Source organism: Citrus sinensis, chromosome 7, assembly GCF_022201045.2.
Source record: "Citrus sinensis cultivar Valencia sweet orange chromosome 7, DVS_A1.0, whole genome shotgun sequence".
Lineage (NCBI taxonomy): Eukaryota > Viridiplantae > Streptophyta > Magnoliopsida > Sapindales > Rutaceae > Citrus > Citrus sinensis.
This window is the reverse complement of record NC_068562.1, coordinates 9,344,990-9,363,399: the sequence shown is the minus strand read 5'-3', so window position 1 is coordinate 9,363,399 and position 18,410 is coordinate 9,344,990. Positions and strand designations below refer to the sequence as shown.

At 38.2% G+C, this 18,410-nt stretch overlaps 2 protein-coding genes across 12 annotated transcripts in view; one reads left to right on the top strand and one right to left on the bottom strand.

Moving 5' to 3' along the window:
• Positions 1–3: 3 nt before the first annotated feature.
• Positions 4–18,410, bottom strand: part of LOC102608366 (cysteine-rich receptor-like protein kinase 10) — a 27,094-nt gene continuing 8,687 nt past the window's right edge. Inside the window, exons 1-8 of one of the 10 annotated variants that reach the window (XM_052431431.1) lie at positions 14,271–15,566; positions 14,059–14,163; positions 1,912–2,016; positions 1,535–1,749; positions 1,234–1,444; positions 881–1,118; positions 590–740; positions 4–480 (exon numbers count right to left, since the gene is read on the bottom strand). In XM_052431431.1, coding sequence (XP_052287391.1) covers positions 166–480; positions 590–740; positions 881–1,118; positions 1,234–1,444; positions 1,535–1,749; positions 1,912–2,016; positions 14,059–14,163; positions 14,271–15,525 — 2,595 coding nt within the window. In that variant the 5' untranslated portion in view covers positions 15,526–15,566 and the 3' untranslated portion in view covers positions 4–165. Of the gene's footprint in view, positions 481–589; positions 741–880; positions 1,119–1,233; positions 1,445–1,534; positions 1,750–1,911; positions 2,032–2,117; positions 2,211–2,317; positions 3,651–12,533; positions 12,698–12,760; positions 13,051–13,164; positions 13,376–13,466; positions 13,682–13,857; positions 13,964–14,058; positions 14,164–14,270; positions 15,571–18,410 lie in introns of those variants that run through there. The other 9 variants (XM_052431432.1, XM_006465529.4, XR_008050629.1 and 6 more) reach the window with 9 other exon arrangements.
• LOC102608663 (uncharacterized) overlaps positions 8,394–18,410 on the top strand; it is a 27,514-nt gene continuing 17,497 nt past the window's right edge. For both annotated transcript variants that reach the window (XM_052431440.1, XM_052431439.1), the window contains exon 1: positions 8,394–8,875. In XM_052431440.1, coding sequence (XP_052287400.1) covers positions 8,813–8,875 — 63 coding nt within the window. In that variant the 5' untranslated portion in view covers positions 8,394–8,812. The remainder of the gene's footprint in view (positions 8,876–18,410) is intronic.

Sequence of the window (18,410 nt, the reverse complement as noted above, 5' to 3'; positions counted from 1 at the left end):
CAATTTGTCAAAAACATTGCCCAAGGTTGGGTGCCAATGGCAATAAAATAATCACCATTAGATAATAAATGGTACTTGTATATATGAAAACAATGTCAGTGAATAAATAAATCCATAAAATCCGTACAAATGATCGTAGATGGATCACGTTGCTGGTGTTATTAACTATCTTGCTTCCATCCTCGAAATTGTTACATCATTCACAGAACAAACTTCTAACTTGATTTCAGTAACTTCTGGCTCTTCATAATCAGATGAAATATTAATGAAGAACGCTGGTTGCTTTGGTGTAGGCAGAGCCATGGTATCGTTAGTAAGCATGGAAGCAACATCGGACATCGTTGGTCTGTCCGTTGCCTTGTCTTGGACACACAAAAGACCCACATGAATGCATCTCGTAACTTCGTCAGGAGAGCAAGATTCATGTAATGTTGTATCTATTAACTCCAACGCTTTGCCCTCATTCCACAACTGCCATGCCTGAAAGAGGTGAAAATTTTCAGATTCAGTAAATCAATAGTTTCTCAACACTTTTGAAGGCCATTTGTGAATGAACATTTACAGTAAAGGTATATGATCAAACACTTACATATCCTACAAGATTGAGGGGGCGCTCTGTGTCATAGCAGCCATTGTTCTTCTTGCTGCTTATAATTTCTAGTACAAGAACTCCAAAGCTATATACATCAGATTTCATTGAGACAATGCCATTCATGACATACTCTGGAGACATGTAGCCGCTGGAAAATGAAATTGAACGTCATTATTAATTACTAATTAGTATTTGGAAATTCAAAATACTATGCACTCAGAGGCTCACAATGTCTATATGGGAGAGAGAGTGTGTGTGTGTAGTGATAAATGTACAAAATATACATACTGTGTTCCGACAATTCTGTTTGTGTTGGCCTCTAATTCATTCATTCCAAAAGTTCTAGCCATGCCAAAATCAGATATTTTTGGATTCATTTGATCATCGAGTAAGATGTTACTAGCTTTGAGATCCCTATGAATCACTCTTAATCTTGAATATTTATGGAGATAAAGAAGTCCTTGAACAATCCCTTCGATTATGTTGAAACGTTTCTTCCAATCTAATAATTCCTTTTTACTAGAATCTGTCTCATCGAACAATGGAAAAAAAAAATGGAATGTTTCTATTAGCAGTTTAGTGGGGAGAGAAATTAATATATCGTTGCAAAATCTTTACGTATATGTTGAAGAGGGACATACCGAAGATAAAGAAATCCAAGCTTTTGTTAGGCAAGTACTCGTATACTAAAAGCCTTTCACCTTTCTGGAGAGAACATCCCAAAAGCCTCACAAGATTAGTATGCTGAAGTTTTGCAATGAGTTTAGCTTCGTTCTTGAACTCCACTATTCCTTGTCCCGAACTTTTTGAGAGTCTCTTTATTGCTATTTCTTGGCCATCAAGTAATTTCCCCTGAAATCATACTGGCTTTGCTCTAATTTGTAATTATACTCCAAATGTATCGACTGAAAAAAAGATAAGCACCACAAAGAGAAAAAGAACCTTATAAACAGGACCAAAACCACCCTGTCCAAGCCTATTTCCAGGTGAGAAATTGTCGGTAGCAGCAGCAATGGTTTGGAAATAAAAAATCTTCAAGTCACGCTTCAGTGTTTGATCTTTATTAGCTTGTGTTTTCCTATTCCCAAATATGGTGGAAAGTGACGCATTATCTCCAAGTTCGCGTAATAGCTTTTGTCGATTCACAATGTTTTCCACTGATTGAAAGAAATCAAATAGAAAAGTATAATTCAGGTAGTGTTTTTTATTTTTTTAAATCCATAATTGAAAATAATAAAATTGGTTTCTAGTGTCGTGGATGGTATAATTCAGATTCTTGTAATTGAGTGACACTAATAATATATAGTACAAGTGATTACCTTTAGCCTTGAGTTTTCTCAATATCAGATAACATAAGTAGCACAACAGAGGTATCAATAAAGCCGCTCCCACAGCTATGGCTAATGACATCCGCTTCTTTTCCTCTACAATAAAATGAACTACAATATATCATTTTCCTATTGATTATACCAAGAATGAATGAAATGAATAATTTAATGATTATTTATTTTGATAGATTGCATACCTTCTCCCTTGTATTTTCTCCTTGCTAAATAGGACATTGAACACAACAGAGGTATACCTAATGCAATAATTAGCCATTGCCACCACATTTTTCCTGCAATCCCATAATTTAAAAGAAAACTTTTCAAAATTGTTGTAGATCTTTTTGCTTTGCAATCCCTTTACGACGTGTCAAACATTTCGATTTAGAAGCAGACTTACCTTTGGCTTCACGTGCCATGAATATTATGCGACGATCCGTGATAGATGTCACTGTGAACTTTGTCCCACTGCTCCAGATCTCACAGCCTGTATCGTTGCTTTCATTTATGGAAGCATAGGCAACACAGGAACAATTCTGAAAGCATTTGACTTTACAGTCACTTAAGGTCATGTTATCACTTTCTTTGAACTTGAATCCATCTCCATTCATGAAACCATATTTGTATTCAATATAAGAAAAATCTTTACTGCAGCTGGGACTCTTCACAATGCCATCAGCATAAAGTGCACCGCTGAGACCATTGGCAGTAAGTCTTAGTACTGGGAACGATGTAATCGTTTCATTTGCAGAATAATTGAAATATTTTTCATGTTCGCTTGACGTGTAGCCGAAGTTGTAGCCATCCGAAACCAAACTATAAGAATGAAACCACCCTTTCGGCCAAATCTCGCTAGTCCAATAGACGTCTCCTCGCCACCAGATGATCAACTGGTTTGGGACATTAGGGTCGATACCTAAGGTATAGGAACCTTGAGCAGGGGAGAAGTCAGAAATCCAAGATTGGAGAAACCATTGGTGCCCAGTTTGCAAGTTAATACCCAGTTTCATTCCCGGAAGAAGTGTATCAGTCGGATAGTCAAAGCTCTGCCACAGCTCTCGCCTTTCAGATCCATCTGAATTCATCTCATACAACACCAGATTGCCAGTTTTCAAAAGACTAGCGCTTGTGTTACCGTCTGCTTTTACAGAGGTTATTACAATAGGATTTCCACCGTTGTGTAAAATTTTCAAATTGCCATCAGTGCTGTCTATTGTAAGACTTCCAGATTTATCTAAGATGGGGTTGTTTCTGTTGGCAACCCACACTGGCTTATTTCTTTCACTGTTGTAATAGTCAAAAACTGATGGATCTGTAGGCCTGTAGTACCATACTCCTAAGTACCGGTTTTCCGAGCCGTCAGGGCTAAAGAATCCCATCCTGAAATAGCCAAAAGCTGAAACCAACTCGTCTCCATCTTTGAGATGTTGGCCTCGGAGTAATTTGTCAGTCTGGGAACAACAAGGCCGCATCAAGAGAACAAAGAATGAAAAGCTAAAAAGGAGGTCAATTCTTCGTTCGATAGCCATTAGTAAACTGTGTGTGTACTTTGCAGAAATGAGGGAGCCAGGACTGGATAGATGTAGAGGGTGATAGGAATCAGCCCACAGCATTGACTGTTGACCTCAAGGAAGTTAAGCTTTACTTTTCTGCTTGCTGTGTTTTTCAAAAATACGTCATATTGAAAACCTTCCAGGATTTCATTACTTTTGAAAATTATTCTCACGCGTTTTCCTTTGACCAACCGAATATAAAATATTGCTTTGTGTTCAAGTCGTTGAAGCCTAAGGGTTAGAGTATTATTAAGGAGGATAAATCTCAACTCAGTTATATATGCATATCAGAACATGATTGGCGCTGGTTGTACGTATTAATTAATTTCTTCTTTTCATTAATTGCTTTCACTAGCATAGCATGATTAATGGGGGGCCAATAGCTCCCGGATGGCAATGAATATCTGAAAATTAAGTTTTCTGTATGGAGTACTCCTCTGTTGACAATTAGATCTTGGCACTCACAGTTTACAAGAAATATTAGCCAAATCTCTGAAGAGAACTCGGGCTGTCTCTTTATAGTTTTCAATTTTTAAGAAGAGCTCAATCCAAATTTCGGTGTCGTTTGTTTTTTAACTTAATGACTTAAAGTGACTTAACTTAATTAATTAAGTTAATTAGAAATATTTGTTTTTATAACTTAATAAGACTTTTTAGATAATTTTGACTTAATAAAATAAGTTAATTTTTTTGACTTTTTACTTAATGGAGAAATCTGAATTAAGTCAATTACTTGTTAATGTAAAAAATATCCCTGTTTTATAATTTATTTTTCATGTCTATCTCAAAACTCACCCATAAATATTTACCCCACATAAAAATATCTCTGTTTTTTCTTTCTTATATTATATACGATAAAATTTGAAATTTATGGTATTTTATATATTAAAATTCTAAAATAATTATGTATTCACTTGAATATAGTTTTACTTATAAATGTTAAAATATTGTGGTATTTAATATATTATTTATTTGACATTCAAATTTAATAAGGATACAAATGTAAAAGTACATATTTTCAGTCTTTTAAGTTGAAAAAAACAAACAACTTAATATTTATTTTCCAAAATTCAGACAAAAAATAAATATATTATTCAGATTCAGACATTCAGACCTATTCAGAATTCATACTAATTCAGGTCTATTCAGATTTCAGACAAAACAACAAACGCCACCTTCGTCTACTAAATCTTTTGTGCTTCTAGAGCACGTGAGCTGCCCATGCTTCACCTAAGTCAAATCAGGTCAAATTTTTGTTAAAAGTTAGTTACATAAGGCGCGTGGTTTATGGGCTCCAAGATAACACAGGCAGCTTCAGTTCTTAAAGCTAGTTAATGAGTGGTAAAATGTTTAGTGAGTTATGCCGGATGCATGACTATAGAAGGAAAATTTGGGGAGGATTTCTTTTTTTTTTTTTAATTTTTTCCCCCTCTGTTGAGTGATAAACAATCTTGTAACCTTGGAGTTGAAGCAAGGTGGAAAATAAAAATTTAATAGACGGCATGAAAATGAGCTAAAACATCTAAGATTTTCTAGCTTGTGCTAATCTAAAACATTGTGGAGGTTTAGCTCTTAGCGCATAAGGTGGAGGTTTAGTTAATCAGTAGCTTTTCTGGAAAATTGAAGCTCATTGGAGTGACAGCAAATAATCAGATGAAATACAACGTCACTGAATAGATCAAATGCATTACTGTATATCACTACCTATTGAAAATAAAATCCACATAAATCTTCAAAGATGGTATATTTATCTTCCTTCCATCCCTGAAATTGTAACATCATTCACGGAACAAATTTCTAACTTGATTTCAGTAACTTCTGGCTCTTGATAATCAGATGAAATATTAATGAAAAATGTTGTTTGCTTTGGTGTAGGCAGAGCCATGGTTCTGTTAGTAAGCATGGAAACATCTGACATTGTTGGTCTATCCATTGCCTTGTCTTGCACACACAAAAGACCCACATGAATACATCTGCTCACTTCTTCAGGAGAGCATGATTCATCCAATGAATCACCTATTAACTCTCAACCTTTGCCTTCATTCAATAGCTGCCAAGTCTGAAACAGGGAAAATTTTGCATTTAATAAACAAATTGTTGATACGGGATTTCAAGTCTACTCGTGCACGACCAGAATTCGTCCTCAACAATTGAATTTGTAGTTGATTGGGGATGATTTCGCGCTGCTCCTTCTAGATGTATTAGACCATAAGGCTTACTGTTTTTCCTCTTTAAGCTCCTGCACACACAAAAACTAATCAGAGCACACCGGCGATTTTCCCGGCGTAAACCCTCCGACGCTCAAGTCAGCAATCTGGGTTTGTTGTGGAAAATCCTTGCCACTAATCCTGTGGCTCTATTACTATTTCTAAAGTACTATGATCTGTTTGAATTCTCTCGAGGTTTCAATAAAAATGCCCTCTGGATTTTCCTTTATTTAATATTTCAGTGTCTAAGTGTCCAACCCTTTTACCTTTTTCGATTGCCCCTTTAATAGCTCTCCTGAAGATTCGGCCTCCCCGGTTCACGTTCACCACTCCCCATAGTTCCCCATAATAGACGTTTGAGCGTTGTGGTTGTGGCTGAATGGGGTTCATGCCCGAACTTTCGGAGAGTGGCGCACGTTCTAACAACTTCCATGGACTGGGTCCGCCGACCTTGGCCCTTGCAGGAAATGCCTTTTGGCGACTAGAAGAGAATTTCCTACTCGTACCATGATCTCTAGCCAAGGGTCTCCTCGATAACAAACAACAGACCTCTGATCCTGGATAACGTGCTAGTCCCCCTCCTACGAGCAGGGCAACTCCTTGCTTAACGCAACTGGTCTCGTCGTTATACATCCCCAAACACTAATACTGCTCAAATTTTAGGTGGATGGATATTTTTTGTACTTACATATCCAACAAGGTTGAGTGGGCGCTTTGTGTCATAACAACCATTGTTCTTCTTGCCGCTTATAATTTCCAGTAACAAAACCCCGAAGCTATATACATCATATTTCAATGAGACAACACCATTCATTACATACTCCGGAGACATATAGCCACTGAAAAATAATTGAACAATGTCAGTATTATAAATTAAGGAAACAAGTTTGTGCGTGCACTAGAGCGAGTGTGTTTTGTATACATACTGTGTTCTAAAAATTATGTTTGTGTTGGCTTCTAGTTCATTCATTGCGAAAGTTCTAGCCATGCCAAAATCAGATATTTTTGGATTCATTTTGTCATCAAGTAAGATGTTGCTGGCTTTGAGATCCTTGTGAATCACTCTTAATCTTGAATATTTATGGAGATAAAGAAGTTGTTAGCCTATATGGCTATAAATATTGATTTTGATGATAACAAACCACATGTATTTATTAAGCAAAGATTTATGAATTGTGCTTTTATAATAAGAAAATGATGTTATGGAATTAAAGTATTTTGGACTAAAATGAAATTATTTTAAATGCTTTGATAATGTTGTTAAAATTTCGGATTTGGACCTATTTGAAACTATTTAAATATTTTTGAGTCATTCTATAATTTCACAAAGTTTGGGTGAAATCATAATTTCAGAAATTTGTGGGATTGACAAAGCATTATTCTAAAATTCTGAAATTGGACCTATTTACAAACTTTCATAACGTTTTGGGACATACTACAGTTTTATAAAGTTTTGGGGTCAAACTATAAATTTTGGGAAATGTTTCACTGTAGCAGTTACTGTAGCAAGCGGCTTGCCGGATACTGATAAACGGCAAGCCGGATACGAGGCAGAATGTATCCAAATCGAAAGCGGCTTACCGGATAGCGTCAACGACAGACCGGATATCGACCAATAAGCTTCTGGAGCATAAACGGCTTACCAGATTCATAAGCGGCAAGCTGGATAGTTTGAAATTCAAAATTTTACCTTAACGGTAACATATAAGCTGCTTACCGGATAGCTAAACGGCATGCCGGTTACGTCCAGAATGTGAGTAACGACTAGTTTTCGGGCTCAAACTATAAGAACTCAAATCCAACTCATTTTGAAGCTCTCCAACAAGCAAAAACAAAAAGCACACGTGATATTTTGAGCCTTCAAACTTGCGAAATACAAACATTGAATCTTCTCTTGTTCTTCATTTTTGAATATCTACTCATTGAGTGAGTTTCATTGTAATCCTCATTTATTCATCTCAATTGTAAGAGTTTGAGTGTGTGAGACACTTGAGTGAAGAGATTGGGAGATAATCTCTTTGTTGTAAAGGTTTATTGACACTTCGAAGTCAATTGTAATCGTTGAAGTCTTGGAAAGGCTTGGATAGTGAAATCCTCAAGCTTGGATCGCTTGGAGGCGTGGACGTAGGCGGAGATTGCCGAACCACGTAAAAATTCGTGTGTTTGTTTCTCTTCTCCCTTGCTCTTTAATTATTGCGCTTTTATTGAACTTATTGCTTTCAATTCTTATTAAGACATTAGATTGCTTGTTGTGTGGATTTGCTAGGATAAATTTTAAAATTCCAATTCACCCCCCCTCTTGGGTTGCACATTCATATTTCAGAAGTCCTTGAACAATCCCTTCAATTATGTTGAAACGTTTCTTCCAATCTAGTATCTTTTTTCTATTTATGGAGTAATAGAGCTGGATTTTGAGGTTATAACAGATAAAAATTCTGTCTACACTTTACCTCAGATAATCTTTTCGGCTAAGTTGTTGACTTCTTTGAAGCTATTTGGTTGTAAGTTGGAATAGACCTCGCATTGCATAAATTTACGTTCTCTCAAGAGGCTTTCTCTAGATGAGGTCTATATGAATGATCAGATGGTCCAAAGCCTTGCCCATGAATGCTGTGTACTTGAAGATTTGTCCTTTTTCTACTGTTTTGGTTTGATGCATTTGCGCATATCTGAAACTCACAAACTCAAGTCTTTGATATTTCATTTTCAGTACCAAGATCTTGAAAGCGTTGAAATTGATGTTCCCAATCTTCAACAGTTAGAACTTTCATTTTCTCGAGTACCCGGTCTGCTGGACGTGGCTGAATGTCCACATTTGAAGAAGTTAGTCTTATTTTTACCCCATTTTAATGACTGAGAGTTTCATCATCTTATTTCAAATTTTCCCTTGCTTGAGGATCTCTCCATAATCTCCTTGGAAACCCTTGAAAGGATTACGATCTCAAGTGATCGACTTATGCATTTGGAAGTTTACAACTGCAGTGGTTTGAACAGAATCAATGTTGATGCTCCTAATTTGCTTTCCTTTGATTTCGAGGATAATTCAATTCCCATTGTATCAACAAATGCTCCGTGTCCATTGAATGTACACTTTTCGAATTCTGGTGATATTGACACCGTTGGTACCTTAATTTAATGGAATTTCTTGGAGCTTTCAATCAAATTGGAGAGCTACACTTATCTCTCAACTATAAGCAGGTACGTTTATATGTGCCATAACTTCGATTGTTATATTTTATTAGTGTTGATGCGAGATTCTGATTACTCTCTCGACCACGACCAAGATCTCTGTTCAATCAACTCGACCACGATCAGGATCTCTCCTCGTATGATTTCTTCTCCAGAAATTCCTGCGTACACAAAAACAAGTCAGAGCACGCCGGTTGTTTTCCCGGCGTAAACCCTCCGACGCTCAAGTCAGAAATAAAGGTTTTGTGTTCCTGGGAATGTTAGCCAATGATCTTAAGGCTTGTTTTTTGGATTATTCAATGCTTTCTTTCTCTCAGTTTCAATATCAAAAATTCTAACCCTTTTACCTTCGTTGGCTACCTTTTTATAGACCTCTCCTGAATTCAGACCTTCCCTCCATTCACGCTCGTTATCCTCCCACCTCTCAAAAGTGGATGCTCCATTTCTGTAATCATGGGTGGTTGCGTGGCCTTCGTGCCTTGATTCTCGGATTGGAGAGCACGTCTCGCCAACTGTCGTTGACTGGGTCTCCTCGACTCAACCCTTAGCAGGAATGGCTTTATGCCTCTAACAGGAGATCGGCCTCGCGGATGAGATATTCGTGGACGAGCAGAATATTCCTGCTCCTGCTCCCCTGCTACTAGACTCTTACAAGATATACCTGTTCGCGGGACCCTGCTACTAGATGTCCGTTCATCACTGCTGGTCTTCGTCGAAGCACATCCCCCAAACAATTAGTGCCATTTTTTCTTTCCATTATCCAGATTTTTTTCCTTTTGCCTCTATTTATTTCTCGTGATTTATATAGGTCTTATTTAATATAGACGAGTTCAGAAGCTGCCACCCTTCACTCCCCCTTCAAGTTGAGTCTGTACCTATTTATGGAATCCTTCAGCCTTTATATGGATGTGGTACCATCAGAGTATGAAATTTTGTTGGATGTGGTACAATCTTTTCTGCTAATTTGTTAACTTCTTTAACGCTAGTTGGTTGTAAGTTTGAGCTGCTCACTTTCACCGTAAGTCTCCCTTCTCTCAAACAGATTACTCTGCACAAAGTCTACATAAATGATCAGATGGTCCAAAGCCTTATCCATGGATGCCCTTTACTTGAAGATTTGTCCATTTGCTTCTGTTTTGGTATGGAGTTTTTGTGCATCTCTGATACTCGCAAACTCAAGATTTAACAATGAAAGCATTGTCACCCGAAAGTGTTGAAATTCTTGTTCCAAGTCTTCAAGAATTAACCATTAGATATGCGGATCCATATATTGTGCCTCGACCTATAAAAAGCGTGGCTAACTGTCCATTGAAAAAGTTAATCTTGTTTGAATCCTTTCTTAAAGACCAACAGTTTGATCATCTTATTTCAAAATTGTCCCTTGCTTGAGGATCTGTCCGTAAACCTTTGTTTTTCCCTTGTAAGGATTATGATCTCAAGTAATTAGCTTAAGCACTTAAAAGACTTTGTGACTGCTCTGGTTTGATTGAAATTCATGTTCATGCTCGTAATTTACTTTCCTTCAAATTTGAGGATAATCCAATCCCCTTTATATCAACAAATGCTCCATGTCCATGAAATGTATCCTTTAATTGTGCTGATCATCCTGACACTCGGTGGTTCCTTAGCTTAAAGAAATTTCTCGGAGCATCTAATCAAATTGAAACGCTGCGCAATGTGTCGAGGTATGTTCATATGTTCCACACAATTGATTACGATATTTCTTTTAAGTCTTTTTCACTTTCACTTAGGATTCCTAATTGTTTTTTATCCATTTACTTGTTTCTTGTGATTTATTTAGGCTTTTTTTTTATTTAGACGAACTCAGAAGAAGATGTTCCCCTTCACTCCCTCTACGAGTTAAGACAATGGCCCTGCAAATGGGTGTAGACCCATTTGATAATAAAATTTTGCTAGATGGCGTTTTCAGTATTTTTATCCAATTTCTTCTGCGTGGACGAGCGCAAATGCCGATTTGCTTCGGCACGTTAACTCTAAGCATCTAATTGCCTTTAAGTCAATGAGACTGCAGTGCAATTTTGTTCCTCATTTTTTGAGATCACAATCATACTTCATGTTAACAGCGCTATTTGACGTTTGCGTGAATTGCAGTGGCTTGATAACAATCTCAAGAAGAGAAAAACAAGCTGTTGCAATGATTGTGATATCAAATGTTGGCAACATTATTTAAAGGATGTCAAGGTTGAACGCTTCAAGCCCTTTCGAGGTTGTGACGATAATGGAGCTGAATTGATGGATCGATGGCTTTTGATTCCTGAAGGAGTATTATGGTTGCGTCTTGATTAGTGCTTTTCTGAGCTTAACGAGAAATTGTGACCGGAGTAGCTATTATTCCTATTTATTCCACCAACTTAAGTGATTTCTGTCTTGTAAAATGCAAGTGTTTCTTTGGAACATTTGGAGACTTGGCAGCTGGTCAAATATGCAGCTAATTGGTTTGCCAGACTCCATTTCCGACGTTTACTATATTTATATACTACTCACTTTGCTGAAATCACATTACGCATTTAATGGTTAGCTTTCCTTCTACGGTTGTACCTATGTAGAGTTGAGTATGGTTTATATTATCTGGTTTGATAAAAAGCAGGACATTTGTGAGAATCTGCAGTGCATGTTTTGTATGCAATTTGCAAGGAGCATGGCTGAAACAAGGCTGAGAGTGTATTGAATTTAATAAGGTCATTATTTAGAGCTTACAACTGAGATACTTTACCAGATAGTTTCTTATGGGATCTAGCTTACCCCAATCATTAATTGGTGAGTTTAGATTATGTGATGCCAATGAAATCCCTGGATTTCAACTCAAAGTGGCCAACTAAAAAAGAGTCTTGACTGAAACCACTAGTTCAGGCCCCTACAGTTGTGCAGCTTCAACAATTTTAGTAACGTCTACTTATAAGCACTCTTCTTTTATATATGTATATAGGGAGACCTACAGTTATAATCTTTGTGCAATAAAATCCATATTTTACTTGAATGTCACTTGAGTTGAAATTTTAATGCATTAGCATGGCTAACATGGATATAATAGAAGCTGCCAAAAATTCGCAGTTCCAATTTGTCAAAAACATTGCCCAAGGTTGAGTGCCAATGGCAATAAAATAATCACCATTAGATAATAATAATGGTACTTTGTATATATGAAAATAATGTCAATGAATAAATAAATCCATAAAATCCGTACAAATAATCGTAGATGGATCACGTTGCTGGTGTTATTAAATATCTTGCTTCCATCCTCGAACTTGTTACATCATTCACAGAACAAACTTCTAACATGATTTCAGTAACTTCTGGCTCTTCATAATCAGATGAAATAGTAATGAAGAACGCTGGTTGCTTTGGTGTAGGCAGAGCCATGGTATCGTTAGTAAGCATGGAAGCAACATCGGACATCGTTGGTCTGTCCGTTGCCTTGTCTTGGACACACAAAAGACCCACATGGATGCATCTCGTAACTTCATCAGGAGAGCATGATTAATGTAATGTTGTATCTATTAGCTCTAAAGCTTTGCCCTCATTCCACAGCTGCCATGCCTGAAAGAGGCGAAAATTTTCAGATTCAGTAAATCAATAGTTTCTCAAAACTTGTGAAGGCCATTTGTGAATGAACGTTTACAGTAAAGGTATATGATCAAACACTTACATGTCCTACAAGGTTCAGGGGGCGCTCTGTGTCATAGCAACCATTGTTCTTCTTGCCGCTTATAATTTCGAGTACAAGAACTCCAAAGCTATATACGTCAGATTTCATTGAGACAATGCCATTCATCACATACTCTGGAGACATGTAGCCGCTGGAAAATGAAACTGAACGTCATTATTAATTACTAATTAGTATTTGATAGGAAATTCAAAATACTTTGCACTCACAGGCTCACAGTGTCTATATGAGAGTGTGTGTGTATAGTGATAAATGTACAACTGTGTTCCGACAATTCTGTTTGTGTTGGCCTCTAATTCATTCATTCCGAAAGTTCTAGCCATGCTAAAATCAGATATTTTTGGATTCATTTGATCATCGAGTAAGATATTGCTGGCTTTGAGATCCCTGCGAATCACTCTTAATCTTGAATATTTATGGAGATAAAGAGGTCCTAGAACAATCCCTTCGATTATGTTGAAACGTTTCTTCCAATCTAATAATTCCTTTTTACTAGAATCTGTCTCATCGAACAATGGAAAAAAAAATGGAATGTTTCTATTAGCAGTTTAGTGGGGAGAGAAATTAATATATCGTTGCAAAATCTTTACGTATATGTTGAAGAGGGACATACCGAAGATAAAGAAATCCAAGCTTTTGTTAGGCAAGTACTCGTATACTAAAAGCCTTTCACCTTTCTGGAGAGAACATCCCAAAAGCCTCACAAGATTAGTGTGCTGAAGTTTTGCAATGAGTTTAGCTTCGTTCTTGAACTCCACTATTCCTTGTCCCGAACTTTTTGAGAGTCTCTTTATTGCTATTTCTTGGCCATCAAGTAATTTCCCCTGAAATCATACTGGCTTTGTCTCTAATTTGTAATTATACTCCAAATGTATCGACTGAAAAAAAGATATGCACCACAAAGAGAAAAAGAACCTTATAAACAGGACCAAAACCACCCTGTCCAAGCCTATTTCCAGGTGAGAAATTGTCGGTAGCAGCAGCAATGGTTTGGAAATCAAAAATCTTCAAGTCACGCTTCATGGTTTGATCTTTATTAGCTTGTGTTTTCCTGTTCCCAAATATGGTTGGAAGTGACGCATTATCTCCAAGTTCGCGTAATAGCTTTTGTCGATTCACAATGTTTTCCACTGATTGAAAGAAATCAAATAGAAAAGTATAATTCAGGTAATGGTGAATTATTTTTGTCCATCCTTAAGAATGAAAAATAAAAAATAAAAGATTGTTTCTAGTGATTAAGCTCATGGACGGTTTAGTTCAGATTCTTGATCGATTGATACTAAAAATATTTGTTCCGAGTGATCACCTTTTGGCCTTGAGTTTCCTACAAATCAGATAACATAAGTAGCACAACGGCGGTATCAACAAAGCCGTTCCGACAGCAATTGCTAATGACATCTGCTTCTTCTCCACTACAATAAAACAGAAATACAATATATATCATTTTCTATTGATTATTATTACTGTTGATCATCAAAAATAGTGTATAGTTGGACAGATTGCATACCTTCTCCCTTGTATTTTCTCCTTGCCAGATAGCACATTAAACACAGCATGGTCTCCCCTATAGCTGCTGCTATTGCAACAATTAACCATAGCCACCATTTTTTTTCTGCAATCCCATAATTCAAATTGAAAATCTTAAAATAGAGGTTTTTTTTTTTTTTTTGGCATTGCAATCCCCATAGGATGTATCATACATTTTATAAGCAGACTTACCTTTGGGTTCACGTGCCATGAATATTATGCGATGATCATCCGTGAAAGAAGTCTCCGTGAACTTTGTCCCACTGCTCCAGATCTCGCAGCCTGTATCGTTGCTTGCATTTATGGAAGCATAGGCAACACAGGAACAATTCTGAAAGCATTTGACTTCACAGTCACTTAAGGTCATGTTATCACTTTCTTTGAACTTGAATCCATCTCCATTCATGAAACCATATTTGTATTCAAATTTAGAAAAATCTTTTCTGCACCTGGGACGCTTCACATTCACACTCACACTCACACACTGTATTTCGTGAAGACAATGAACAGAAAGAGCACCTCTGAGACCATCGGCAGTAAGTCTTAGTTCCGGAAACGATGTAATCGTTTCACTTGCAGAATAATTGAAGTACTTTTCATGTTCATTTGAAGCGTAGCTGAAGTTGTAGCCATCGGAAACCAAACCCAAAAAATCGAACTCCCCATTCAGCCAAATCCCCTTAGTCCAATAGATGATGTCTCCTCGCCACCGGATGATCAACTGGTTAGAGACATTAGGATCGATGCCTAAGGTATAGGAACCTTGAGCAGGGGAGATATCAGAAATCCAAGATTGGAGAAACCATTCGTGCCCAGTTTGCAAGTTAATACCCAGTTTCATTCCTGGAAGAAGTGTATCAGTCGGATAGTCAAAGCTTTGCCACAGCTCTCGCCTTTCAGATCCATCTGAATTCATCTCATACAACACCAAATTGCCGGTTTTAAGAAGAGTAGCGCTTGTATTACCTTCTGCTTTTACAGAAGTTATTACAATAGGATTTCCACCGTTGAGTAAAATTTTCAAATTGCCATCATTGCTGTCTATTGCAAGACTTCCGGATTTATCTAAGATCGGGTTGTTTCTGTTGGCAACCCACACTGGCTTATTTCTTTTACTGTTGTACCCCCCCAAAACTGATGGATCTGTAGGCCTGTAGTACCATACTCCTAAGTGCCGGTTTTCCGAGCCGTCGGGGCTAAAGAATCCCATCCTGAAATTGCCAAAAGCTGAAACCAACTCATCTCCATCTTTGAGAAGTTGGCCTGGGAGTAATTTGTCCGTCTGGGGACAGCAAGGCCGCATCAAGAGAACAAAGAATGAAAAGCTGAAAAGGAGGTCAATTCTTTGTTTGATAGCCATTAGTGAAACTGTGTGTACCTTGCAGAAATGAATCAAAATATGAGCTATGACTAGATGCAGAGGGGAATAGGAATCAGCCGACGGCATTGACTATTGACTTCATGGAAGTTATTGTTTTATTTGCTGCTCGCTGTGTTGTTCAATGGGAGCTTGCTATGTTACATTTAATGTAACATACACACCCAATAGTTGGCAGTCATGTGTCATGAGGAGAGAGAAAAGGCATTGAAAAACAAATAAGAGGAGTTGGCAGTAAGTTACATGAACCGTAACTTAGGCAACTCCTTTTCAATGATACTTCATATTCAAAAGTCAAAACCTTTCAACAATTAAATCTTCCTTCACGAGAGCTCTCTCTCTTTGATAGAGCCTCATGAATGGAAGTACCTTGAGGGGCCTGTATGACCCACATGGTCACTCCGAGAGTGAGTGTTGTTTTCTAGTTTGAAGTCAGATTAGTTGTATTACGTAAGTTTTTCAGTTGAAGTGCAGTAAAGGCTAGAGCAAAGTTGGTGAGGGTTTTATTTTTACAGGGTCTCCGTGTTAGGTGACTAGTATTATCAAATCTATCCCTTGCAATAACTCCATGGACACTGAAGAGTTAATCCGTAAGTGCAAAGCAATCACGATCAGAGAGGAAGACAAAAGCAAAATGTCGTTGGGAGTTAACATGAAAGAACAAAGAGGGCAAGTGTTAGCAGGCTGCCTGATGGGTAAAGTTCTTCTCTCAAGGGGAGTCAACAGAGAGGGGCTCAAAGTTGCTTTACAGCAGGTTTGGCGAACTTTTAAAGAGGTTAAGATTGACAGTCTGGGAAATAATATATTTATGTTCAAATTCGCGAAAGAAGCTGATAAAAAAAGAGTGCTATCTGGAGGCCCGTGGCATTTTGATAGGGCGTTGATTGTCCTCACCGAACCAAAAGGTATTGGGGAGGTTTCAAAGCAAGCTTTTACCGATGTCCCCTTCTGGGTGCAGATACGCAATATTCCAATGGCGTGTATGGAGAGGGACTTTCTACAAGAACTCGAGGGAATGATAGGAAAAGTGGAAGAAATTGAAACGGATGAGAATGGGGACTGCTTTGGGGAGTTTGCAAGAATCAGGATTTTTATCAACATAACACAGCCATTAAAGAAAATCTTATTTCTAAAACAAGAGGGCGAGACAGATATCCCAATGCCACTAGTGTACGAACGCCTGCCAGATTTCTGCTTCTGCTGTGGCATTATCGGTCATCAATTCAAAGAGTGTGCTCAGTACCAAGGCCAACCAAAAGAAGATCTCTCATTTGGGATGTGGATGAATGCACTCATGATCGGGGGACGTTCAAGGAAATACCGAGGCAAAGAAAGATGGCAGAATGAAGGTGAAAGAACTGAAAAATCGACAAGTTCAGAATTCCATGATCAGTCCCAACAACTTCAGCAAGAGCAAGTGAAACCAGCTGACAAAAACGGGTTAGGATCCGGGGAGGAGGAAATGGGTCAAACTAAGGGGATTAATAGGACTAGTGAGGTGGAGTGGGTGGGTGAACAACATTTAATGAAGAGTGTGACAGAAATGATGGCTACGAAGCAGGCTGACGGCGAAATGCAGGGAGGAAGTACTGGCAATGTAACAATCCCTAGAGATTTGAGAATCAACGTGGGAACTGTAAACTCAACTGAGGGGGAAAAAATGGAAGTAGTGAGGGCCGAAAAACGCAAGGAGACTTTGGGCTCAAATGCAGCCCAAGAGGAAGCAGAGGAAACAAAAATATACCCCAAGGCTGGTAGCTCCCAAACTTAGATAAACAAAAAGAAATGGAAGAGGCAGGCACGTGCCACAAAAAATGAAAGGGAAGCAAGCGTGGGCCTATGAACTCATAAAAGGCCAATTAGCGAGGTAGCATGGCCAAACTCGAAGCTAAAGAAAACTAAAGTGGATGACCCAAGCCTTTCGAAAATAAAGAAACTTTCTTTGAAAGCAAAACAAACCAAGATGAGCTGGGAGTTGTTAGCAACAGAGGAAATGGAGCTTACAACTTCAAGCTTAGAGGAGATATTGGCGGGGGCTGGTAGCCAGCCCCGCCGGAAGCCATGAAAATACTCAGTTGGAACATTCGAGGTCTGGGGAATCCCCGAATGTATCTAGCTCTCAAGAAAATTCTCCAAGTGCACGGTCCTCACCTTGTGTTTTTATGTGAAACGAAGCTGAAGACTATGCATATGAATGAGGTCAGTAGAAAATTGAATTATGAAAATTGCTTTGCTGTGAGTAGTATCGGAAAAGGAGGTGGTCTAGCTTTAATTTGGAAGTCTGAAACCAACGTGCAAATTAAATCTTTCAATCAGCATCACATTGATGCTGAGATAGTGATGGAGAATGGGAAGCTTATTCGGTGTACGGGAGTTTATGGTCACCCAGATATGAGACAGAGAAAGCACACATGGACATTATTGAGGCGGTTATCGGGTTTCTTTTCCATCCCTTGGTCATGCTTCGGAGACTTTAATGAGATCCTTCATCCGGTTGAAAAGAGTGAGGGAAATGAGAGGCAGTTAAGCTTAATTACGGATTTTAGAGAAGCTCTCCGAGACTGTGATCTTTTAGACATTGGTTACAAGGGGTATCCTTTTACGTGGAGTAATGGAAGGTTCGACCTTGCTTTTGTGGAGGAACGGCTAGATAGATTTGTTTGTAACAGCGCATGGAGAGACATTTTTTTGGATGTTGCAGCTACCAATATTGACACTTGGACTTCCGATCATTGCCCGGTGGTGATGGAAGTTCAAACAAGGGGCTGTGGGATGAATTTTAACCAAAGGCAAGCCACTCGGATCCATTACGAAGATATGTGGAGCCCTTACGATGCTTGTAAGGAAATCGTTGAAGAAGAGTGGAGCATGCAGGGAAGATGGAATATGGAAAATCCTGCTTCGGTGTTTCAAAAAGTGGCCAAGAAATCTATGGCCAGGTTGATTTTGTGGAG